Source organism: Spermophilus citellus (assembly GCF_964194105.1).
Source record: "Spermophilus citellus genome assembly, chromosome: 13".
NCBI lineage: Eukaryota > Metazoa > Chordata > Mammalia > Rodentia > Sciuridae > Spermophilus > Spermophilus citellus.
In genome coordinates this window covers 63,502,154-63,529,926 of record NC_138193.1, presented here as the reverse complement: position 1 = coordinate 63,529,926, position 27,773 = coordinate 63,502,154, and the positions used below count along the sequence as shown (strand labels likewise).

Here is a 27,773-nt window from a genome sequence, read left to right as displayed (position 1 = left end):
GTAATTATAATATATGTAATAATTATTTTAGAAGTTAGCAGGTATAAAACCCCTTTATATAAAAACATTGCCAAGGAAGCAGTTCTATGTCAACTTGATCACCAGGCAAGTGCCTAGGAGTAGCAGATGTAAGCCACCCTACAAAAACCATGCCAATTAAAGACAAACTACCCAACAGTATCATGCCAAGGGAAGGCACAGATGGCTGGAGAGCAGCAGCTATAGGTCTTTTTATAGCATTATCAGATGGCATGGTTGACATTCCAACTGGCCCTGTGCCAATGGCCAAGGTAGTAAAGGATGCCAGCATGAGAACATTCAAAAGCATACTCATCCTCATGCCATCCAACATGGGGCCAGGGAAGCAATCTTGGGTAGCTCTTATGTCACAATGGGTAAAGCAACATAAGTAGTTTTTATGCCACAATAATAATTAGCTTGGAGAGTTTTACCTGAATTTTCAAAACCAGAATAATATCTAAACAATTAAAAGCAAAATTGTTGTGACCAAAGCAATAGACTTCCAAACCACACTGCTTCTACACAGAGAAAGCATAGAGAGTAAAGAGTCTAGAACTGTGACAATATGGAGAAATTTATATTTTTAAAATAATTTTAAAGTTACAGAAAAGTTTCAAGCAGAGTACAAAGGTCTTATTTTTCTGAATCACTTGAGAGTAAATGCCAACATATCTTTGAAGAGTTCAGTGTTTATCACCTACAAAACTGCAATCGAAAACACTTATAACACCACTACTATTTGTAAAACACTAAAGTTTCAATTGTCCTAATAATTGTTCTTCATTATCACAAAGATGCATTTCTTGATACATTTAGTTGTTATATCTCTTTAGTCTCTTTTACTCTATACTTCTTTTCTCTTACATGAACTTGACATTTAAAAAAATTAGTTCTTCTTAGTTATGCATGATAGAATCCATTTTGATATAATTACTATAAGCATGGAATATAGCTTATTTTAATTCAGACCTCAGTACCTCTCCTTCCCCTTCCCTTTCCCTACCTTAAGAATATAGGCTAGTTATTCAAATATTCCTCCATTTGGGTTCAATTGATGTTCCTTATGGTTAGATTCAGGCTATACTTTTTTTTTTTTTTGCAGGAATGTCGCAGAAGGAATGATCTTATTGTACAGTATTCTTATTGCAACATGTAAGGTGGAAAATTATTTTAATTTGTTCTATCGATGATAGTCTTGTGATTACCTGATTAAAACAGTATCTGCCAGCCTTCTCCACTCTTTTTCTGTTTGAAAGTAATATCCATCTTGTGAGGAAATACTTTGAGACTATGTAAAGACCTCATTTCTTGTGAAACTTTTTCTCATTGGTCATTGCATCCATTAATGATTCTTGCTTATTCAATTATGACTATGATTTTTGCCAGACTGTGATCTTCCAATCCTATCATTATTTCTACATTTATTAGTTGGTTTTATTTATTTACTTGTATCAGTATGGACACATAGTGTCCATACAATGTGTGATATAATTATCCCATGCACTTTGACATATTGTGTTCTAAAATTCATTGAAAATATTTCCTAATTTCCTTTGTGATTTCTCTTTTAACCCATGAGATTTTTTAAAGAATATTTAGAGGGGCTGGCATTGTGGCTCAGTGGTAGAGTGCTCGCTTAGGAAGCATGAGGCCCTGGGTTCGATCCTCAGCACCATATACAATCAAATAAAGGTATTGTGTCCAACTACAACTAAAAACTAAATATTAAAAAAAAGAATATTTAAAGAATTCAGAGAATCTATAAATACATGTAAACTTTATACGTCTTGGAATGTAACTAACTTATAATTCCTTTAGTGTCATATTTTAAAGTGTTAGAATGTATTGAGTCTTATATTATAAACCAAAATGGAGTTTGTGTTTGCTTGAGTAAACCATGTACATTTGAAAAGAATATGTATTCTGCAGTTGTTGGACATAGCTTTAAACAATGTCAATTAGGTCCAGTTGGTTCACATATTGTATATATTCACTAGTTCTCTGAATTATTATGTTCCTTTACTTATTTTTGGTTTGTCAGCTTTTGCTTCATGTATTTGAAACTCAGTTGACTTATATATAAACATTTAGTATTGTTATGTCTTCTTGTTGAATTTTTATGATGAAAGTCTATCTCTAATACTTCCGTTGTTTTGAAGTTTATTTTGTCTTAGTCTTTGCATGATAGTATCTTTTTTAACACATTTTTACTTTCAATTTATTTGTTTTATAACAATTATAATTATATTTAGTGCATAAGGGAAACACTATATCTTGATTTTTATCCACTCTGAAATTCTGACTTAAAAAATTTAATGTCTACTTTTAATTGGAGTATCTACTCAATTTGAATTTAATGTGATTATTTGTATGTTTGAGCTTAAGAGTACTATCTTTCGATTTGTCTTCTTTTCCTGCCTTCCTTTTGCTTAAACATTTTAAAACTCTAACTTTCCACTATTAACTTTTTGGATACATGTCTATTTAATTTTTTTTTTTAGAAAATCCTCTGGACACTATAATATGTAATCTTAACATATCACAGTCTATTTGGAATTAGTAATGCTACCACTTCAGGTAAAAGGCTCGAATCTGACAACAATATAATTCCATTTGTTCCCTCCTGAGGTATTACTCTCTTTCATTTCATGTCTATAACTGTTATTAATACCACAATGTTATTGTTATTATTTGTTTTAAATAATTATCTTTAAAAATGTGTATCTCTAAACCAATCCTTTTTAAAATTGATACAAACTATACACATTTATGACATATCATGCGATGTTTCAATACATGCATATATTACGTAATGTTCAAATCAGGATAAAATACTTGTCTCAAACATTTATAATTTCCTTGTGATAATTATTATTTAAAGAAATTTTTAAGGTGAGGGAAAAAAAGACAATATTAATCTCTAAGTTTGCCATTTTCAGGATTCTTCATTTTTCTCTCTAGATCTAAGTTTTCATTTGGTTTCATTTTTTGTCATACCAGAAAAAAACTTTTCTTGTAGTACACATCTACTACTGCTGAGTTCTCTCACCTTTCATTTATTTACAAGTGTTTTTATCCTATTTCCATTTAAGAATTATTTTCACTGGATTTACTATTTTGCATTACAAACTTAATCTTTTCAGCAAGATAGAAATGTTCCATTATCTTTTGGTATAATTTATTTCCTTTTTTTGTGTGAGGTGGTACTAGGGACTGAACTCAGGGGCACTTGACCACTGAGCCACATACACAGTCCTATTGTGTATTTTATTTAGAGATAGGGTCTCACTGAGATGCTTAGCATCTTGCTGTTTCTGAGGCTGGCTTTGAACAGATGATCCTCCTGCCTCAGCCTCCTAAACTGTTGGGATTACAGGCATGTGCTGATGTGCCCAGTCCTTTTGGTATATTTTCTGATTTAAAATAAGACATTATGTCATTATTAATTAATGATCATTTTGTCTTATTTTTCTTCTTTTCTAGGTATTATTAATATTTTCTTTGTCATCAGTTTTCCGTAATCTGACTATTTGGTACTATGATGTGATGTGCTGCTTTCTTATATTTGGAGTCCACAGAGATTCTCCAATATGTCCACCAATATTTTTCACTAAGCTTCAATTACATATATTTTAGACTCTTTGGCTTGATTCCACAAGACACTGAGGCTGCTCATTTCTTGCACGATCTTCCCTTTCTCTTCTTCAGATTGGATGATTTCTATTGATCTCTCTTCAAACTCACTGGCACTTTTATTACACAGTGTCCATAATCCCATCTAGTACATTTTCCACTTCAAATTTTGTATTTCTCTACCAAATATGAAATAAAATTATAGAATTATACTTGGTTTTCTTTATATATACCTTCTATGTTTCTTCTGAGAATCCCAATGTATTCAGTCATTATGTTCATCTTTTTCCTTAAAATTCAAAGGCCTGCCTTCCTTCCTTCCATCCTCCCCTCCCCACCTTCCTCCATTCCTCCCGTCTTCCCACCCTCCCTTCCTCCCTTCTTTCTTTCTCAGGGGCACTCAACCACTAAACCACACTCCCAACCCTTATTAGTATTTTATTAAAGACAGCATCTCGCTGAGTTGCTTAGGGCCTTGCTAAGTTGCTGAGGCTGGCTTTGATCCTCCTGCCTCAGCTTCCTGAGCCACTGGGATTACAGGTGTGTGCCACTGCACCCAGCTTGCTCCAAAGTTCTTATTTGATCATTTCAACATCTGTGTCACATAAGGGTCCATTACTGTTATCGCCTTTTATATTTATTAGAGATCATAATTTTCCACTTCACATGCCTAATAAGACATTTTGAGTGTAACAATAAAAGGAGTCTGGATTATATCTTTCTTTAAAGGGTATTGAATTTTGTTCTATCAAAGCATTAAATTAGTGGTGAATCCCTTTAAGTCTGCTTTATTTTATGATTTTTAGAGGCAAATCTATTTCAGTTTTGTACATGGTCCAATTATTGACAAGAAATAAGACCAAAAAATCAAAACCAACAATGACATTTGCAAAATACCCACTAGAAAGATAGAGATACATACAAAAATATTAAAGAAAAAAAATAACAAAGAATCAAAGGGGTAAATGAAATAATATAAAGTTACAAAACAAGGCAAGGCACAGAAGGATTGTGAGAAAGAGTAAGAGTAGGAAACACCAAGAATGTGTCTCTCAATCTAGGCAACAACTGCAATGGCAGAATGTGTCTGCTAAAATATTTCAGAATTCTGGAGTCCATTGAAGACTTGAGAGTTTTCCAGGTAAATGTTTAACAAAATAAAGTGCTGTTAATTTTGGTGAATTTCAGCTATTGCACACTACCAGCTACCTAGAGCAGTTCACTGTCAACTGACTGGGACTAGGATGGACTAAAAGTACCCTGGCCTCCAAGTATAGGAATCTATGCTCTTATTATGAATTGATGCTTCTGACTACAAAGGTGCAGACAAACAGGCAGGGGGACCATTGGTGTACCATCTTATTGTGGACAGCTCCTCTCCTGACTGAAGAGACAGTCAGATGATTTAAAGGGCTGGTACCCTCTTTCCTTCCCTTCATTTTTCTCTTTTGAAAATCAAACACTCAAAAGCAACTGTGAATAAAGAGAATATTAGAAAATGGTCATGTACCACCAAGTGAATACAACGCAAAGACTTGGAGAAGACCTAAATTTTATACCTTATTATGATCCTTGACATAATAAGGCATAAAATCATTTTTTATATGAAATCTAAATAACAAAATAGCAAATCCTGGGGTAAAGAGAAAATCTGATTACCAAAGTTATCACATTATTAGATTCAAATGTCCTGTTTTCAACAACAACAACAAAATCATCTAAACACATAAGAAATAATGCAGGAAATCAAAGAGATAAAAGCTATAAGGCAGGCTGTAGCTATAGCTCTGTAATAGAGCATCTGCTTAGCATATACAAGACAGACTCATTCTCTGGACTTCAAAAAAAAAGGCAGCTGTAAGGCATATAGAAAACAAATCAAAATAACATATGATCCTTCTTATCAGAAATTACTTTAAATGTAAATGGATTAAACTTCCAATCTTCCAATCAAATGATACAGTTAAAAACACATCATGCAACCAAATGCTATCTCTAAGAGACCCACTCGCTATAGATCCAAAGACACAAATAGGCTGGAAAATTATTACAAATAAAAAATAGTAACCCAAAGAAAGCAGGTATGGTTATTCTCATACCAGACAAAACAGAGTATATTTTAAAAGGCTATAAAGGATAAAAAAGGATTTTATGTTAATAAAAAATTCAATGCAGCAAAAGATAAAATAACATTTATTTACCTATCAAAATATATCAATCAGAAACTCACAAAATTCAAGAACAAATAGTTCTGCAATACTAGTTGGATATGTCAATATCCTGCTCTGAATTATTTCTAGAATAACCAGATAAAAAAAAAGAAAGATGCAGAACACTCAACACATTAAACCAATTAGATCTAACAGACATATACAGTTATTCTGTCCAAAAACAACAAAACATCTTATTCTTTTTAGGTGCATGAGACATCTTTCACTAAGTCTGGATAGGTTTAGAAAGACAGTAATAATTCTAAGCTTCATGTCCTACAAAATAGGATTAAGCTATAATAAAAGTAGTAAAAGTAAAACTGAAAATTCATAAATTTTGGAAATTAAAAATTCAAACCACCATTGGAAGACAGCAGAAGAGAAATTAGCAAACACTGGAGAAATATGGAAATGAAAACTGTACAATACCAATACACAGAATATAGTGAAAGGAGTACTATGAGTGAAAGTTATAAATATGTACACTAAAAAGAAAGATCTCAAATCAATAGCCTAACTTAACATAGAAAAAAGAACAATAATCTAAACCCAAAGCCTGCAAAAGGAAGAAATTAATAAGGATTACAGCAGAGATAATCAAAATAGAGACCAATTATACCAAATGTTGGTTATTTTAAAAAATCAGTAAGATCAACAAAACATTAGCTAAGAATAAAAAGGAGAAGATAAAATCATGAAAATGGGGACATTATTGCTACTAATCCTACAGAAATGAAAGGATTAAGGGAGTACTACAAACAACTCAATGCTAACAGACTGGTTAACTTACATGAAAAGGACAAACTGCTAGAAACAAAGCCAAATCAAAACTAAACCAAGAAACAGAAAATATGGACATACCTGGGAGTGATAAAGAGATTGAAGCATAAATAAAAAATCTGACAAAGAAAAGGCCTGCAACTAATGGCTCTGCTGGTGAATTAAACCAAATATTTGAAGAAAAAATAATGCAATCCTCCTCAAACCATACCCCCAAATTGAAGAGGAGAACTTCCTAACTCATTCTCTAAAGCCAACATTATCCTAATACCCAAGCTAGACAAAAACAAAACTACAGATCAATATGTCTTATCAATATTGATACAAAAATGTTCAATAAAATAATAGTAAAATGAATTCTGCAGCACAGTAAAAGGAGTATGCACCATGTCCAAGTGGGATTTATTCGTGGAATGCAAAAATAGTTGATCACAATTGATCAGTATAATATACCACATAAACAGAAGGAAGGGTAGAAAACTACATAATTGTCTCAATCGAAGTAGAAGAAATATTAGACAAAATTTAACACTTTTTCATCACAAAATCTATTAACAAATTAGGATTGAAAGAAACTACTTCCACATAATGTGAAAAGCTCTACATGAAAATCCCACAGTATCATATTTAATGGTGAAAAACTTAAAGCTTTTCCCCTAAGATCAGAGACAAGGCAAGCATGCACACTTTTGACACTTTTATTCAACATAATACTGAAAACTTCTAGTCAGAAAAATTGGGCTAGAAAAATAAAAGATATCCAAGTTGTAAAGGAAAAACTAAAACTCTGTTTGCAGATATAATCTCATACCTAAAAACACAATTCCACGTCAGCTTTATCAGGTCATATGTCTTGAACCTCTTTATAACTGATAGACATTAATGCAAAAAGCACTATTTTCAGGTTAACTGATATTTCTTTTTTGAGACCTCTTTGATATTATTTTTAATCCTCAATAAAGATATATCATAAGTGTAGAAAATTGGACTCAGAAGATGGCGGCGAATGGAGTGCATCACCCCTGTGAATGACCAGTTAGAATGGCCAAAAGCTATCTTGTTAGGAATTCCCAGCAAAATTGGGGTGCACCAAAACCTAGAGGAAGGATTTCCATCACCTGAAGATCAGTTACTGGGGCTCAACCGTGAGCGATTTGTCCGCCCGGAGATTCAAGCTGCTTATTCAGCGGCTCGCCCCGCTGCTAGAGACTGCGGCGTGCGCGGGGAAACGGCAAGCTAGCAACACAGAGATATGGCGCTGCTGATTCTGCAGGCTCCTGCTGGCTGTGCCCTCACTGTGCTCAGTGCTGAATTCTGGGTTTGAGACGGGTGAAGGAAGCGGTCCAGTTCTGTCCTCCACACAGGTCAGACCACTGAGGAAGCCAGCGGCCACCATCTTGGACCAATAACAAAGGAAGAAATAGAAGAAGCCATCAAAAGACTACCAACCAAGAAAAGCCCTGGACCGGATGGGTATACAGCGGAGTTTTACAAAACCTTCAAAGAAGAATTAATACCAATACTTTTCAAGTTATTTCAAGAAATAGAAAAAGAAGGAGATCTTCCAAATTCATTCTATGAGGCCAACATCACCCTGATCCTCAAACCAGACAAAGACACTTCAAACAAAGAAAACTACAGACCAATATCTCTAATGAACATAGATGCAAAAATCCTCAATAAAATCCTGGCGAATCGAATACAAAAGCATATCAAAAAAATAGTGCACCATGATCAAGTAGGATTCATCCCTGGGATGCAAGGCTGGTTCAATATACGGAAATCAATAAATGTTATTCACCACATCAATAGACTCAAAGATAAGAACCACATGATCATCTCGATAGATGCAGAAAAAGCATTTGACAAAGTACAACATCCATTTATGTTCAAAACACTAGAAAAACTAGGGATAACAGGATCTTACCTCAACATTGTAAAAGCTATATATGCTAAACCTCAGGCTAGCATTATTATGAATGGAGAAAAACTGAAGGCATTCCCTCTAAAATCTTTATCAGGTTTAAGCATCTTTATCAGGTTATGTTTATTAACTAATAATAAAATCAGAATTACACAACAGTATAGTACTTTCACAGAGAAATTATGCCAGGCACCAAACATTTAAATATGTTTTAGTTTTTATCTAAGGAAAAAAAAACTGGGACTGTGACATAAAAATATATATAGAAAATTTACCTTTATTGGGATGAGTAATAAGCAGAGGTGAGAAGGCATAAACAAGGAGGGAAATTAAATGAAGTCAGAAACAATAAAAAGTGTTATAAGTAAATTTCTAATATTGTGATATCTACCTATATAGATTTTTTTAAAGAGAGAGAGAGAGAGAGAGAGAGAGAGAGAGAGAGAGAGAGAGAGAATTTTTTAAAATATTTTTTAGTTTTTGTTGGACCAACATCTTTATTTGTATGTGGTGCTGAGGGTCAAATCCGGGTCACACGCATGCCAGGCGAGTGTGCTACCGCTTGAGCCACATCCCCAGCCCCAACCTATATAGATTTTAATAAAAATAATAAATCTTCCCTCAATACACTAATATGCCTGCACATTAGACCTAACAAAATACAGATGACAAATATCAGAATGTCCATACTTTTGAAATTGGAAAAATTCTTTTCATGAACAGTGAAAATACAGCGTAACTTAATGATATGAATTTAGAATTTAATTATCAAACTCAATACAAGACAAGTGAGCTAATATGATGAACCCATAGAAATATAAAAAACACCAAGAAATATGGGATAACATAAAGAGACCACACTTAAGAGTCATTGGGATACAGGAAGGTATAAAGGTCCAAACCAAAGGAATGAGCAATCTATTCAATGAAATAATATGAGAAAACTTCCCAACTTGAAGAATGAGACAGAATCCCAAATCCTAGAAGCCTACAGGACGCCAAATGTGCAAAATCATAAGAGATCCACACCTAGACACATTATAATGTTGATGCCCAATATACAGAATAAGGAGAGAATTTTAAAAGCTACAAGAGAAAGGAAGCAGATTACATTTAGAAGTAAACCAATCAGGATAACAGCTGATCTTTCAACACAGACTCTGAAAGCTAGAAGATCCTGGAATAACATATTTAAAACACTGAAAGAAAATGGGTTCCAACCAAGAATTGTGTATCCAGCGAAATTAAGCTTCAGGATGGAAGATGAAATTAAAACCTTCCACGATAAACAAAAGTTAAAAGAATTTGCAGCTAGAAAACCATCTCTTCAAAACATCCTTGGCAAAATATTACAGGAAGAGGAAATGGAAAATAACAATGAAAACCAACAGTGGGAGGTAGTACAGTAAAGGGGGAAAAATAATCAAAGAGGAAAACAAACCATCTTTAGTAACATAAACAAATATGGCTGGAAGAACAACCTATATCTCAATAATAACCCTAAAAGTTAATGGCTTAAACTCACCAATTAAGAGACACAGGCTAGTAGAATGGGTTACAAAACAAGACCCAGCAATATGGTGCCTACAGGAGACGCATTTGATAGGAAAAGACATACATAGACTGAAGGTGAAAGGTTGGGAAAAATCATATCACTCATATGGACTTTGGAAACAAGCAGGTATGTCCATACTCATATCAAATAAAATAGATTTCAAGCCAAAGTTAATCAAAAGGGATAAAGAGGGACACTACATACTGCTCAAGGGAACCATATACCAACAAGACATAACAATCATAAATATATATGCCCCAAACAATGGTGTAGCTATGTTCAAACAAACAAACTCTTCTCAAGTTCAAGAGTCTAATAGACCACCATACAATAATCATGGGAGACTTCAACACACCTCTCTCACCACTGGACAGAGATCTTCCAAACAAAACTTGAATAAGGAAACTATAGAACTCAATAACATAATTAATAACCTAGACTTAATTGACATATATAGAATATACCACCCAACATCAAGCAGTTACACTTTTTTCTCAGCAGCACATGGATCCTTCTCAAAAATAGATCATATATTATGTCACAGGGCAACTCTTAGACAATATAAAGGAGTAGAGATAATACCATGCATCTTATCTGATCATAATGGAATGAAACTGAAAATCAACGATAAAAGAAGGAAGGAAAAATCATGCATCACTTGGAGAATGAACAATAGGTTACTGAATGATCAATGGGTTATAGAAGACATCAAGGAGGAAATTAAAAAATTCTTAGAGTTAAATGAAAACACAGACACAACATTTCGGAATCTATGGGACACATTGAAAGCAGTTCTAAGAGGAAAATTCATTGCTTGGAGTTCATTCCTTAAAAAAAGAAAAAACCAACAAATAAATGACCTCACACTTCATCTCAAAATCCTAGAAAAAGAAGAGCAAAACAACAGCAAAAGAAGTAGAAGGCAAGAAATAATTAAAATCAGAGCTGAAATTAATGAAATCGAAACAAAAGAAACAATTGAAAAAATTGACAAAACTAAAAGTTGGTTCTTTGAAAAAATAAATAAAATCGACAGACCCTTAGCCATGCTAATGAAGAAGAGAGAGAACTCAAATTACTGGCATACGGGATGAAAAAGGCAATATCACAACAGACACTTCAGAAATACAGAAGAATCAAAAATTATTTTGATCTTTATACTCCAATAAAATAGAAGATAGTGAAGGCATCGATAAATTTCTTAAGTCATATGATCTGCCCAGATTGAGTCAGGAAGATATAGACAACCTAAACAGACCAATATCAATTGAGGAAATAGAAGAAACCATCAAAAGACTACCAACTAAGTAAAGCCCAGGACCGGATGGGTATACAGCAGAGTTTCACAAAACCTTTAAAGAGGAACTAACACCAATACTTTTCAAGCTATTTCAGGAAATAGAAAAAGAGGGAGAACTTCCAAATTCATTCTACGAGGCCAACATCACCCTGATTCCTAAACCAGACAAAGACACTTCAAAGAAAGAAAACTACAGACCAATATCTCTAATGAACCTAGATGCAAAAATCCTCAATAAAATTCTGGCGAATCGTATTCAAAAACATATCAAAAAAATTATACACCATGATCAAGTAGGATTCATCCCTGGGATGCAAGGCTGGTTCAATATACGGAAATCAATAAATGTTATTCACCACATCAATAGACTCAAAGATAAGAACCATATGATCATCTCGATAGATGCAGAAAAAGCATTTGACAAAGTACAGCATCCCTTTATGTTCAAAACTCTAGAAAAACTAGGGATAACAGGAACATACCTCAATATTGTAAAAGCAATCTATGCTAAGCCTCAGGCTAGCATTATGCTGAATGGAGAAACATTGAAGGCATTCCCTCTAAAATCTGGAACAAGACAGGGATGCCCTCTCTCACCACTTCTGTTCAACATAGTTCTAGCAGACCCAAAAGGGTCTACAAAGAAACTATTAGAGCTAATAAATGAATTCAGCAAAGTGGCAGGATATAAAATCAACACGCATAAATCAAAGGCATTCCTGTACATCAGCGACAAATACTCTGAAATGGAAATGAGGACAACCACTCCATTCACAATATCCTCAAAAAAAAATAAAATAAAATAAAATACTTGGGAATCAACTTAACAAAAGAGGTGAAAGATTTATACAATGAAAACTACAGAACCCTAAAGAGAGAAATAGAAGATCTTAGAAGACGGAAAAATATACCCTGTTCATGGATAGGAAGAACTAAATCATCAAAATGGCGATATTACCAAAAGTTCTCTATAGGTTTAATGCAATGCCTATCAAAATCCCAAGGGCATTTCTTGTAGAAATAGAGAAAGCAATCATGAAATTCATATGGAAAAATAAAAGACCCAGAATAGCAAAAACAATGCTAAGCAGGAAGTGTGAATCAGGCGGTATAGCGATACCAGACTTCAAAGTATACTACAGAGCAATAGTAACAAAAACAGCATGGTACTGGTACCAAAACAGGCAGGTGGACCAATGGTACTGAATAGAGGACACAGAAACCAATCCACAAAACTACAACTATCTTATATTTGATAAAGGGGCTAAAAGCATGCAATGGAGGAAGGATAGCATCTTCAACAAATGGTGCTGGGAAAATTGGAAATCCATTTGCATCAAAATGAAACTGAATCCCTTTCTCTCGCCATGCACAAAAGTGCACAAGGAGCTTGATATCAAATCAGAGACACGGCGTCTGATAGAAGAAAAAGTTGGCTACGATCTACATACTGTGGGGTCGGGCCCCAAATTCCTCAATAGGACACCCATAGCACAAGAGTTAGTAACTAGAATCAACAAATGGGACTTACTCAAACTAAAAAGTTTTTTTCTCAGCAAAAGAAACAATAAGAGAGGTAAATAGGGAGCCTACGTCCTGGGAACAAATCTTTACTCCTCACACTTCAGATAGAGCCCTAATATCCAGAGTATACAAAGAACTCAAAAAATTAGACAATAAGATAACAAATAACCCAATAAACAAATGGGCCAAGGACCTGAACAGACACTTCTCAAGAGGAGGACATACAATCAATCAACAAGTATATGAAAAAATGCTCACCATCTCTAGCAGTCAGAGAAATGCAAATCAAAACCACCCTAAGATACCATCTCACTCCAGTAAGATTGGCAGCCATTATGAAGTCAAACAACAACAAGTGCTGGCGAGGATGTGGGGAAATGGGTACACCTGTACATTGCTGGTGGGACTGCAAATTGGTGCGGCCAATTTGGAAAGCAGTATGGAGATTTCTTGGAAAGCTGGGAATGGAACCACCATTTGACCCAGCTATTCCCCTTCTCGGTCTATTCCCTAAAGACTTAAAAAGAGCATACTACAGGGACATTGCTACATCGATGTTCATAGCGGCACAATTCACAATAGCAAGACTGTGGAACCAACCTAGATGCCCTTCAATAGACGAATGGATAAAAAAAAATGTGGCATTTATACACAATGGAGTATTACTCTGCATTAAAAAATGACAAAATCATAGAATTTGCAAGGAAATGGATGGCATTAGAGCAGATTATGCTAAGTGAAGCTAGCCAATCCCTAAAAAACAAATGCCAAATGTCTTCTTTGATATAAGGAGAGTAACTAAGAACAGAGTAGGGACGAAGAGCATGAGAAGAAGATTAATATTAAACAGGGATGAGAGGTGGGAGGGAAAGGGAGAGAGAAGGGAAATTGCATGGAAATGGAAGGAGACTCTCAGGGGTATACAAAATTACATACAAGAGGAAGTGAGGGGAAAGGGAAAAAAATAGAAGGGGGAGAAATGAATTACAGTAGAGGGGGTAGAGAGAGAAGAGGGGAGGGTAGGGGGGATAGTAGAGGATAGGAAAGGCAGCAGAACACAACAGACACTAGTATGGCAATATGTAAATCAATGGAAGTGTAACCGATGTGATTCTGCAATCTGTATATGGGGTAAAAATGGGAGTTCATAACCCAGTTGAATCAAAGTGTGAAATATGATATATCAAGAACTATGTAATATTTTGAACAACCAACAATAAAAATTAAAAAAAAAGAAATATAAAAAACAAAAGAGAGCCAGGCATGGCAGTGCACTCACACCTGTAATCCCAGAGGCTCAAGACCAGCCTTAGCAGTTTAACAAGGCCCTAAGCAACTTAATGAGAACCTGTCTCAAAAAAACTTTAAAAAAATGACTGAGGATATAGCTCAGTGGTAAAGTGCTCCTGGGTTAAATCTCTAGTACCAAAACAAATAAACAAAGAAAACAAAAAGAGCATAAGAAAGCTTAATAAACTACAAAATGTCTTCATAGTATAAAAGAGCCTTCCAGAATTTTTTCTTGTTTTCAAGAAGCTTTTGCTCTATTGTTTCTTTGATAACAATAGAATATGCTGGGAAATCAGGGAAGGATTTGTTCACCTGACCTAACTGTGGCAGAAGATCTTACAAAACAAGAATCTGTTACAGAGCACAAGGATCTGTAAGAAATCCTGATCAATTTTATGGTTCTGTACTAATAAATGAAAGAACTAGAGTATATATGAATTTATAACTTCTTAGATTCACTTTGTACTATGGTTACTTTAAAAATACCAGTGAGAACATTTATAATTTGTTACTTTTCGCTAAAATCTAAGGGACATACTGTGCACCTTCAAGATCTATGGGACTTTTTTTTGCAGTATACCACTTCTTCAGAGAATGGATTAGAAAGACATTTAAGCTTATTATATAGAAAGGTGTCATACCCTCACATCGAGGTACATAAGGAGAAAAATTCAAGAATTATAAATTCTTAGAAAACATAAAAGATCCTTTGGGCACTGGCAAGGAAAATGTCAACAAGTCAAAAGATACTAGATAGCTATTGACCAGTTTCACGAAGGCAAAGCTGTAAGCCAAGATGGAATAATGCTTTCCCACCATGTGTCTAAGGCTGCAAATGACACTAATCCTTTTTAATGGTCATAAAAGCTGACAACTTACTCAGCCTTAGAACTGAAGGCACAAAATCATCTCAGGGAATGACTCACCATAAATAGGTCGCGAGCACCAATGTCAACAGCTAGGAGAAATGCCTTTTCAAATCTCTGGTACCTATGAGGAAGAAAAGAAAGGTATCTTAGTTGTGAAAAAAAAAACATAAAAGGAGAGAACTGTTTGTTTAATGTATTTATTCAGTATTGTTTTGATTCTTTCTGGTGGAAAAAATATTTTCAAAGGGATTTGGCCTGCTAGGATCTTCCATTTATGAAATGTTATTGTACTTAGGAGGAGCTGAGACACAGAGTCTGTGGAGGCCATAGATGTAATTTCCAAGAAACACAAATTCAAGGACACATTGCTAAATATGGGAAATGACAGCTTGGAAAATACATTTTCATAATTTTTAAAAAATATTTTATTTTTAGTTGTAGTTGGACACAATACCTTTATTTTATTTATTTTTATGTGGTGCTGAGGATCGAACCCAGGGTCTTACACATGCTAGACGAGCGCTCTACTGCTGAGCCACAACCCCAGACCTATTTTCATAATTTTTACTTCAGTGTATGTGGGCATGTGGGTGTGTGTTTTGTCACCAGAGATTGAACTCAGGATACTTTACCACTGAGCCACATCTCTCAGCCCATTTTTTATATTTTATTTAGAGACAGGGTCCCACTGAGTTGCTTAGGACCTCACTAAGTTGTTGAGGCTGGTTTTGAACTAGTGATCCTCCTGCCTCAGCCTCTCAAACTATGGGGATTAAAGGCATGCATGCACCACTACACCTGGCTTACTTCACTGTGCTTTATAAGAGAAAATTATGGGGATATAGAGAACAAAGAAAGATAAGAGCAATTAGTCATATCATATTTTTGTGCTTTTTAGGTAAAAGTTGGGATATTAAATGTTGTTTTAGTCAAAAGCTTTATACTTGAAAAGAAATTCTAGGCAGTTATAAAATAGAACAACATAAATGTCTTCTGAATTTTTAAAACATATATTAATTTTCTATACTTTTCCATAATCATACCTTCCCTGAAGTAAAATTTTGATAATTTTCTTTGTGAAAGTCTAATTCTAGGCAGATAAACATGAGAACAACTCACAGTTTAAGTATCTCCACAGAAAGTTTAAGATCTATAACAAAAATTATCTCATAAATGCATCTGTTGCATAGGTTTTCGGAATGAAAGGTGGTCTCTATTTTGTCCAAGTCCTAAGATTTATATATATGTAACTGTCAATTTCTTTGACTATAGGAACAGAAGATACATAAGTTATTCTCTGTTCTCTATTATATATTGTAAAATACAGTAGTAGGAAAGATAATGAGATTTCAAATAAAAATAAGAAGTGTTGAATATTCATTATTATTATTAAACATATTTGTTGAATAAAATTCAATACTTATTAATATTATATATGAGCCATTAAGTCCAAAACCTGAAACAAAGAGTTTTCCAGGTTATATTTGATGACTCTTGCCCCAGCTCCTCCTTGCTCATTCTTCCCAATACCTCCAGTATTTGCTTGAATGCTTCTCAACTGTTCAAGATCATGAGGAAATTACTTTTATTTTTGTGGATGAATAGTGTTTTACATCAGGAAGCTTACTGATTTATTATGTACTCAGGGGAGGTAAAATTTAGCAAGAAGAGGTCAAAGAATTAGCCAGCTGTGCTACTTGTTCATGCCTTCACTGCCATTTTGCATTGACATCTACTGTAACTATTCTGGCAACAGTAATCATCCATCTTCAAATGATCAAACCTAAACATAAGTTCTGATCTTATGTGCCCTTTGGCCATATCTAATCCTATAAACTGCCCCTGTACTTCCTTGGCTTTTTCATTTCTTGGATGGAAATTTCTTAGTCTTCTTTTCTAGTTCACATTTCTATACCTCCCATTGAAATTGGTGTTCTACAGTCGTCTGTATTTCTACACACTTCAACCTCAATAGCCTTATTATTACTACCATGACTATGAAAACCAATTATATCAATGACTCAGAACTCTTATCTCTAGGATCCATCTCTTTCTTGAGCTCCACACCCTTTGTTTTCATGCACCCTCTTTATTTTTGTGATATAACATTTATATAAAATTTATGCTCTTAGCAAATCTTTATATATAATACAGTATTTTAAACAATAGACACAATGCTGTATATCAGGTCTCTAGGACTTATTCATCCTTCACATTGTAAATTTTATACTTTTTGATGCATTCCCTGCTCTTCACCCCTAGGCCCAGCAGCAATCATTCTACTTCATGCTTCTATGAGTTTGACTATAGATTACTTATGTAAGTAGAATGATATGTAGTATTAGTCCTATTGTATGGCTTACTTTACTTAGCATAACACCCTCTAGAATCATCCATGTTGTCAAAAGAAGGAGCTCGATATATCTTTCCCTTTCTCTCCCCCCCCCCCAAAGATAAATGACATTCCATTGTCAGTAAATACCACACTTTCGTTGGCAAGTAAATCAGTTTTATTGATTATACTGCAATGTAATGACTGATGAAGATCACATTAGAACTTCAGAAGTATTTGATTTTTATCTTATTTAATTCTCTTAAGAAATAGAAATTGACTAATCTTCATGGAACTTCCTAATTCGCTTTGTAAATGAGCCTGGTACTGTGAATTTTAGAGATATTCATATGTTGTTTCTGTTGCAGTGTTTCTCAAAATTTTTGTTTCATTGTTTCCTTCTTTCCCCAAGGACCTTTCTCTTTAAAAAATAATTTTTTAAAAATATGAACTCTCCAACTTTTTAAATGTTGGCTAATAAAACAGTTTTGGTACCTTTTGACCAACATCTTTTTCCCCTACTTTTCGGCCCCTGGTGACAAACATTCTACTCTTTATTGATTTTTTTTTGGTTTCACAGGTAGGTGAGATCATACTCTTTCTGTGTCTCACTTATTTCACTTAGCATAATGCTCTACAAGTTCATCCATGTTGCAAATGGCAAGCTTGCTTTCTTATTAAAGGCTGAATGATACTACATTCCATATACATACATATACATACATATATATATATATATATTTATTTATTTATATATATATATAAAACATATACATATACATATTTTTAAAATTTTCCTTATTCATTCATTATCAATTAGATTGTTTTCCCATTCTGGCTATAATAATGTCTTTTCAAGATAGTGATTTCCTTTGGACTTATATCCAGAAGTACAATACTGGAATATAAGGTAGTTTTTATTTCTAATTTTTCAAAGAACTATCATATATTTTTCTACAGTGGCTATAACAATTTACATTCCCACCTGAAATGTACTTTTACCTAAATTCTTGCCAACTCCTGTTATTGTTTGAGTTTTTGATAAGAGACCACCTAATAGGCTTGAGGCACTATCTCACTATGGTTTTAATTTGCCTTTCCCTAATGATTACTGATATTAAGCACCCTTTCAAATACCTATGGGCTATTTGTATATCTTCTTTGGAAGAATGTCTATTCAAGTCATTTGTCCATTATTTTTTTTCTTGGTGGGGCTATTGGGTTATAATGAGTTCTATTTATATTTTGGATATTAACCCCTTAGAAAATATAATGGTTTGCAAATATTTTCTCCATTTAATAAGCTGCCTTCTCATTTTGTTGGCTATTTACATTGCAGTACAAAAACTTTTTGGTTTGATGTAGTCCCATTTATTTTTTTTTACTTTTGTTTCCTGTTCTTCGATGTCAAATCTATTGCCAAAACCAATGTCAAGGAGATTTACCTATTGACTGTACTCTAGAGTTTCACAGTATCAGATTTTATATCTAAGTCTTTAACCCAGTTTGAGTTGACTTTTTTATACAGTATAAGAATCCAACTTCACCTGCCACCCACTAGCAGAAAAGGTCCAGCGGCCTGCTGAGGGGCAGGCCCGCCCCCGCCCCCAGTGCCTGCAAGGTAGGCAGAACTGTGACCACCGGCAGATCAGGCCCAGTGGCCTGCTGAGGGGCGGAGCCGCCCCCTCCCCCCGCACCTGCAAGGTAGGCGAACCTGCGACCCATCGGCAGGTCAGGCCCAGCAACCTGCGGAGTGACAGAGCTGCCCCACGCGCCTGCAGGGTAGGCAGACCTGCGACCCACCAGCAGAACAGGTCCAGCGGCCTGCTGAGGGGCAGGCCCGCCCCCTCACCTAGTGCCTGCAAGGTAGGCGGAACAGTGACCACGCAGATCAGGCCCAGCGGCCTGCTGAGTGACAGAGCTGTCCCACACGCCTGCAGGGTAGGCGGACCTGTGACCGACCGGCAGAGCAGACTTAGCGGCCCGCCAGCGTGGTAGACAGATCACCCCAATTGGAGGAGGATCACAGCCACTACCTGCCCTGCAAGGGAGATTTTTCAACTATACAAGAGCAATATAAATAAATAGAGGGAAAATTTCAAAAACACAACAGTTTCACCAAGCAGAAAGAAACGCGAGCAGTATGAAAAGACAAGGAAAGAAAGGACCACAAGCAATGCAGGTCAACTCAACTTTAGAAGAGGTAATAGCTGCAACAGATGGAATGTCAGATAAAGAGTTCAGGATATACATGCTTCAGATGATCTGGAGTCTCAAGGAAGACATGAGACAGCAAAATCAGACAATGAAAGATCACTTTGACAAGGAACTACATAAACAAATCCAGGAAGTAAAAGATCAATTACACAGGGAGATAGAGGTAATAAAAAACAAACAAATAGAAATCCTAGAAATGCAGGAAGCAATAAACCAACTTAAAAACTCAATTGAGAATACTATCAGCAGAGTAGATCACTTAGAAGATAGAACATCAGACAATGAAGACAAAGTATTTCAACTTGAAAAGAACATAGACAGCTCAGCAAGACTGCTAAGAAACCATGAGCAGAACATCCAAGAACTATGGGATAACATTAAAAGACCAAACTTAAGAGTCATTGGGATACAGGAAGGCACAGAGCTCCAAACCAAAGGAATAAACAATCTATTCAATGAAATAACATGAGAAAACTTCCCAACTTGAAGAATGAGACAGAATCCCAAATCCTAGAAGCCTACAGGTGCCGAATGTGCAAAATCATAAGAGATCCACATCTAGACACATTATAATGAAGATGCCCAACATACAGAATAAGGAGAGAATTTTAAAAGCTACAAGAGAAAGGAAGCAGATTACATTTAGGGGTAAACCAATCAGGATAACAGCTGATCTCTCAACACAGACTCTGAAAGCTAGAAGATCCTGGAATAACATATTTCAAACACTGAAAGAAAATGGGTTCCAACCAAGAATTGTGTATCCGGCGAAATTAAGCTTCAGGATGGAAGATGAAATTAAAACCTTCCACGATAAACAAAAGTTAAAAGAATTTGCAGCTAGAAAACCATCTCTTCAAAAAATCCTTGGCAAAACATTACAGGAAGAGGAAATGGAAAATAACAATGAAAACCAACAGTGGGAGGTAGTACAGTAAAGGGGGGAAAGTAATCAAAGAGGAAAACAAATCAGGTTTAGTAACATTAATAAACAAATATAGCTGGAAGAACAAACCATATCTCAATAATAACCCTAAATGTTAATGGCTTAAACTCACCAATTAAGAGACACAGGCTACTTGAATAGAAAACAAGACCCAGCAATATGCTGCCTACAGGAGACGCATTTGATAGGAAAAGATATACATAGACTGAAGGTGAAAGGTTGGGAAAAATCATATCATTCATATGGACTGTGGAAACAAGCAGGAGTGTCCATACTCATATCTAATAAAATAGATTTCAAGCCAAAGTTAATCAAAAGGGATAAAGAGGGACACTACATACTGCTCAGGGGAACCATATACCAACAAGACATAACAATCATAAATATATATGCCCCAAACAATGGTGCAGCTATGTTCATCAAGCAAAATCATCTCAAGTTCAAGAGTCTAATAGACCACCATACAATAATCATGGGAGACTTCAACACACCTCTCTCACCACTGGACAGATCTTCCAAACAAAACTTGAATAAGGAAACTATAGAACTCAATAACATAATTAATAACCTAGACTTAATTGACATATATAGAATATACCACCCAACATCAAGCAGTTACACTTTTTTCTCAGCAGCACATGGATCCTTCTCAAAAATAGATCATATATTATGTCACAGGGCAACTCTTAGACAATATAAAGGAGTAGAGATAATACCATGCATCTTATCTGATCATAATGGAATGAAACTGAAAATCAACGATAAAAGAAGGAAGGAAAAATCATGCATCACTTGGAGAATGAACAATAGGTTACTGAATGATCAATGGGTTATAGAAGACATCAAGGAGGAAATTAAAAAATTCTTAGAGTTAAATGAAAACACAGACACAACATTTCGGAATCTATGGGACACATTGAAAGCAGTTCTAAGAGGAAAATTCATTGCTTGGAGTTCATTCCTTAAAAAAAGAAAAAACCAACAAATAAATGATCTCATACTTCATCTCAAAATCCTAGAAAAAGAAGAGCAAAACAACAGCAAAAGAAGTAGAAGGCAAGAAATAATTAAAATCAGAGCTGAAATTAATGAAATCGAAACAAAAGAAACAATTGAAAAAATTGACAAAACTAAAAGTTGGTTCTTTGAAAAAATAAATAAAATCGACAGACCCTTAGCCATGCTAATGAAGAAGAGAGAGAACTCAAATTACTGGCATACGGGATGAAAAAGGCAATATCACAACAGACACTTCAGAAATACAGAAGAATCAAAAATTATTTTGATCTTTATACTCCAATAAAATAGAAGATAGTGAAGGCATCGATAAATTTCTTAAGTCATATGATCTGCCCAGATTGAGTCAGGAAGATATAGACAACCTAAACAGACCAATATCAATTGAGGAAATAGAAGAAACCATCAAAAGACTACCAACTAAGTAAAGCCCAGGACCGGATGGGTATACAGCAGAGTTTCACAAAACCTTTAAAGAGGAACTAACACCAATACTTTTCAAGCTATTTCAGGAAATAGAAAAAGAGGGAGAACTTCCAAATTCATTCTACGAGGCCAACATCACCCTGATTCCTAAACCAGACAAAGACACTTCAAAGAAAGAAAACTACAGACCAATATCTCTAATGAACCTAGATGCAAAAATCCTCAATAAAATTCTGGCGAATCGTATTCAAAAACGTATCAAAAAAATTATACACCATGATCAAGTAGGATTCATCCCTGGGATGCAAGGCTGGTTCAATATACGGAAATCAATAAATGTTATTCACCACATCAATAGACTCAAAGATAAGAACCATATGATCATCTCGATAGATGCAGAAAAAGCATTTGACAAAGTACAGCATCCCTTTATGTTCAAAACTCTAGAAAAACTAGGGATAACAGGAACATACCTCAATATTGTAAAAGCAATCTATGCTAAGCCTCAGGCTAGCATTATGCTGAATGGAGAAACATTGAAGGCATTCCCTCTAAAATCTGGAACAAGACAGGGATGCCCTCTCTCACCACTTCTGTTCAACATAGTTCTAGCAGACCCAAAAGGGTCTACAAAGAAACTATTAGAGCTAATAAATGAATTCAGCAAAGTGGCAGGATATAAAATCAACACGCATAAATCAAAGGCATTCCTGTACATCAGCGACAAATACTCTGAAATGGAAATGAGGACAACCACTCCATTCACAATATCCTCAAAAAAAATAAAATAAAATAAAATACTTGGGAATCAACTTAACAAAAGAGGTGAAAGATTTATACAATGAAAACTACAGAACCCTAAAGAGAGAAATAGAAGATCTTAGAAGACGGAAAAATATACCCTGTTCATGGATAGGAAGAACTAAATCATCAAAATGGCGATATTACCAAAAGTTCTCTATAGGTTTAATGCAATGCCTATCAAAATCCCAAGGGCATTTCTTGTAGAAATAGAGAAAGCAATCATGAAATTCATATGGAAAAATAAAAGACCCAGAATAGCAAAAACAATGCTAAGCAGGAAGTGTGAATCAGGCGGTATAGCGATACCAGACTTCAAAGTATACTACAGAGCAATAGTAACAAAAACAGCATGGTACTGGTACCAAAACAGGCAGGTGGACCAATGGTACTGAATAGAGGACACAGAAACCAATCCACAAAACTACAACTATCTTATATTTGATAAAGGGGCTAAAAGCATGCAATGGAGGAAGGATAGCATCTTCAACAAATGGTGCTGGGAAAATTGGAAATCCATTTGCATCAAAATGAAACTGAATCCCTTTCTCTCGCCATGCACAAAAGTTAACTCAAAATGGATCAAGGAGCTTGATATTAAATCAGAGACACAGTGTCTGATAGAAGAAAAAGCTGGCTATGATCTACATACTGTGGGGTCGGGCTCCAAATTCCTCAATAGGACACCCATAGCACAAGAGTTAACAACTAGAATCAACAAATGGGACTTACTCAAACTAAAAAGTTTTTTCTCAGCAAAAGAAACAATAAGAGAGGTAAATAGGGAGCCTACATCCTGGGAAAAAATCTTTACTCCACACACTTCAGATAGAGCCCTAATATCCAGAGTATATAAAGAACTCAAAAAATTAGATAATAAGATAACAAATAACCCAATCAACAAATGGGCCAAGGACCTGAACAGACACTTCTCAGAGGAGGACAATCAATCAATCAACAAGTACATGAAAAAATGCTCACCATCGCTAGCAGTCAGAGAAATGCAAATCAAAACCACCCTAAGATACCATCTCACTCCAGTAAGATTGGCAGCCATTATGAAGTCCAACAACAACAAGTGCTGGAGGGGATGCGGGGAAATGGGTACACTTGTTCATTGTTGGTGGGACTGCAAATTGGTGCGGCCAATTTGGAAAGCAGTATGGAGATTTCTTGGAAAGCTGGGAATGGAACCACCATTTGACCCAGCTATTCCCCTTCTCGGTCTATTCCCTAAAGACCTAATAAGAGCATGCTACAGGGACACTGCTATATCGATGTTCATAGCAGCACAATTCACGATAGCAAGATTGTGGAACCAACCTAGAAGCCCTTCAATAGATGAATGGATTAAAAAATGTGGCATTTATACACAATGCAGAGTATTACTCTGCATTAAAAAATGACAAAATCATAGAATTTGGAGGGAAATGGATGGCATTAGAGCAGATTATGCTAAGCGAAGCTAGCCAATCCTTAAAAAACAAATGCCAAATGACTTCTTTGATATAAGGGGAGTAACCAAGGACAGGGTAGGGACGAAGAGCTTGAGAAGAATATTAACATTAAACAGGGATGAGAGGTGGGAGGGAAAGGGAGAGAGAAGGGAAATTGATGGAAATGGAAGGTGATCCTTAGGGTTATACAAAATTACATATAAGAGGAAATGAGGGGTAAGAGAAGAATACAAGTGGAAGAAATGATTTACAGTAGAGGGGGTAGAGAGAGAAGACGGGAGGGGAGGGGAGGGAAGGGGAGGGGGGATAGTAGAGAATAGGATAGACAGCAGAATACATCAGTCACTAGAATGGCAATATGTAAATCAATGGAAGTGTAACTGATGCGATACAGCAATTTGTATACGGGGTAAAAATGGGAGTTCATAACCCACTTGAATCAAATTGTGAAATATGATATATTAAGAACTATGTAATGTTTTGAATGACCAACAATAAAAAAAAAAGAATCCAACTTCATTCTCTTGCATGGGGACATCCAGTTTTCCCAATATTTACTATAGAGACTATCCTTTCCCAATTATGTATTCTGGGCATCTTTTTTGAAAATTAGTTGATTGTGTATGTATGTGTGGATTTACTTCTGGGCTTTCAATTCTGACCTATAGGTTCATGTGTCTGTTTTTATACCAGTATCATTCTATTTTTATTATTTTGCCTTTGTAATATAATTTGAAACCAACAAGTAAGATGCCTCTAGCTTGTTTTCTTTTTCAAGGTGGCTTTAGCCATGTGGAATATTTCTGGTTTCACAAGAAATTTTAGGATTTTTTTTGTTGTTGTTGCTGTGAAAAATGCTATTAGGATTTTAATAGGGATTACATTGAATGTCTATATCTGTTGTTAACCTAACCTTGCACATAGCTAGACAAGTACTTTACCTCTGAACTATACCCCTAGGCTCTTTCAAAATGATGAAATGTTTTTGCCTTGAAGCTTAGAGGATACTTTATCTTGAAAGTCTATTTTACTAGGATATTTTCTGGAACTGTGGGCTCTTTGAATATGTAAATTTAAGTCATTTATTCCAGGAAAGATATATTGAATGTTTTTACTACCTATAGAGGTACAATTTATTTACAATAAGATTCACTCATTTTAAGTAACTGGTCCAAGGAGTTTAAAGAAATGTTTATTGGAACATTAGCCTAACCATAATCAAGATACCTAAGTATTTTCTATCACCTCCCAAAGCTTCTATGTGCCTTTTATATGCAGCTGACAGCTGGACAATGGTGATCAAAAGAATGCATTTCTCAGATTACTGACTTCAGGGAACAAAGCAGTCCAATGGCCCTCACTTTTGTGATCTGAAATTCACTTCTACATCTGCATTGAGGATATATTTCCCACATAGGCTGCTTCCAGCCAGTGAATGGAGGAGTAAAAATTCTAAGGCAGTTCCATTCCTGTAAAACACAGAACTGTCTCATCATTGTTCTCAGTCCAGCCTAGTGGATAGTTTATTATTCACCTAAAGATTTAAGGTGATACATATAGATTTCTGGAGTTGTTTCTCTGCATAATACCTCCAGTACACAAACCCACAAATTTCAGCTGCCACAGCTTCCCCGACCTCTGACGAACTTAACAAATTGATCTCTCTGTGTGAGTTCCCTTTCCTTGTTGTCTAGTCTAAAAAGTACCTTCCATCAGAAAACTGGAAGATTAAAGGTTGAGTTCTTTTGTTTTTCACTCTCAGGTATCAGAATCCTATTAAGGATTAGATATTTGGTATCCCCCAAAACATATATTTGAGTTGTAAGACAACTCAAAAGTTTTCAGAGATGAAATGATTAGATTATGAAAAGCATAACCTAATTAGTGGACTAATCTACTGATATATGCTAATTGGGCAGTAACTGTAAGTAAACAGTAAGGGTGTGGCTGGAGGAAGTATATCACTGGGGGTTTGCTTTTGGGGTTTATACTTTGTCCATGGTGAGTCAAGCTAAATAAGTCAGCCAATCATAATTAAGTCAGCCAACCTCTGAAACCATGAGCCAAAATAACCTTTTTCTCCTGTAGGTTGTCTTATCAGGTCTTTTGGTCACAGTAACAAATCCTGTACTGCTAAAAACAAATCCTGTACTGCCAATCATTTAATCTCTAAAAATAAATTACAAATGCATTTTTCCCAGTTCAATAGTTGTCTATGACAGTATGTTCAATCTGTTACAAGCTAATCAACCTAGCTGACAGCAGGAAGTTCCAGAAATAATATATTCAACAAATATTTATAACCCTATTGAAAATACTTGGGAGTATCAATAGAGTAGTTAACATTTATTGAGATTTTCTCTATACTGTATACTAATCAGAGTACTTTACGTATATTAAGTCACAACATATATTATCTTCACAACAACCAAATACCCTATTCAACTGATGAGAAAACTCAAATTTAGAGTAATGGCTGCCAGATGAAATACAGAATATCCAATTAAATTTGTGTTTCAAATAAGTAATTATTTTTAGTATAAGCATATCATATGCAATATTTGTGACATATTTACACTAAATAATTGTCATCTGAAATTCAAATTTGTGTGTGTATGTATGTGTGTGTATATGTATGTGTATGTATATGTGTGTGTGTGTGTGTGTGTGTGTGTGTGTATATATATATTTTTTTTTTGGTGGTTGTGGGGGGGATTGAACCCAGGGCTTTGGCATGAGAGGCAAGCACTCTACCAACTGAGCTATATCACCAGCTCATTATCTCATATTTTTGCTAATTCTGGCAATCTTAAACTTGCCCAAGGTCCTATAGCTACCCACTTCTATAGAAGGACTTGGAAACTAGCAGTCTGACCCCAAACTCAACCATTTACCATACTGGTGCTCTATCATTAGAAAAGATTAACTACTTGCTGTAGGCTTACAGATCTTTCTTCAAATCAGGTGCCTGTTTTTTGGGTTTTCTAAATTCAGGATTAGAAATGCCATGCTGCAGTCATTAAAAAGGAATGATCAGGTGACTCCCATGTGTGGCTGTTATACCAGAGAGGAGGGGAGTGAGCAAGATCACCCACAGTAATATTAGCAATATTATTTTGGACCCTTCCTGTTTTAAAATTAATATCAAAAGTTACCATCAGCCAGACTGTTGGCTGTAATTATACTTACTTTCATAGGGTACTTTCAGAATACCTCTAATACTTGAGATCCTGTGTTGGGACTAAACCGGAGGAAAAACCAATGACATGAGTCTTTGACCATAAGCAACTCACAATCTATAGAAGAGACAGTTATAATACTATAATTTAAGGTTGGTGAATATTCCATATGTAAAATAGAAATAATATTAGAGGCTTAAATAACTCAAACTCAGTTCTGCTTGATTCCAGAGTATGGGCTTTTCGAAAACAACTGCATGTTACCTACTGAAAACTAGACTAAGCCTCAAAT

General features: G+C 35.2%; 1 protein-coding gene across 2 annotated transcripts in view; it reads right to left on the bottom strand.

Annotated features, from left to right (window-relative positions):
• The window catches only part of WDPCP (WD repeat containing planar cell polarity effector), a 371,882-nt gene that overhangs the window by 137,447 nt on the left and 206,662 nt on the right, over positions 1-27,773 (bottom strand). For both annotated transcript variants that reach the window (XM_081264390.1, XM_081264391.1), the window contains exon 14: positions 15,164-15,227. In XM_081264390.1, coding sequence (XP_081120516.1) covers positions 15,164-15,227 — 64 coding nt within the window. The remainder of the gene's footprint in view (positions 1-15,163; positions 15,228-27,773) is intronic.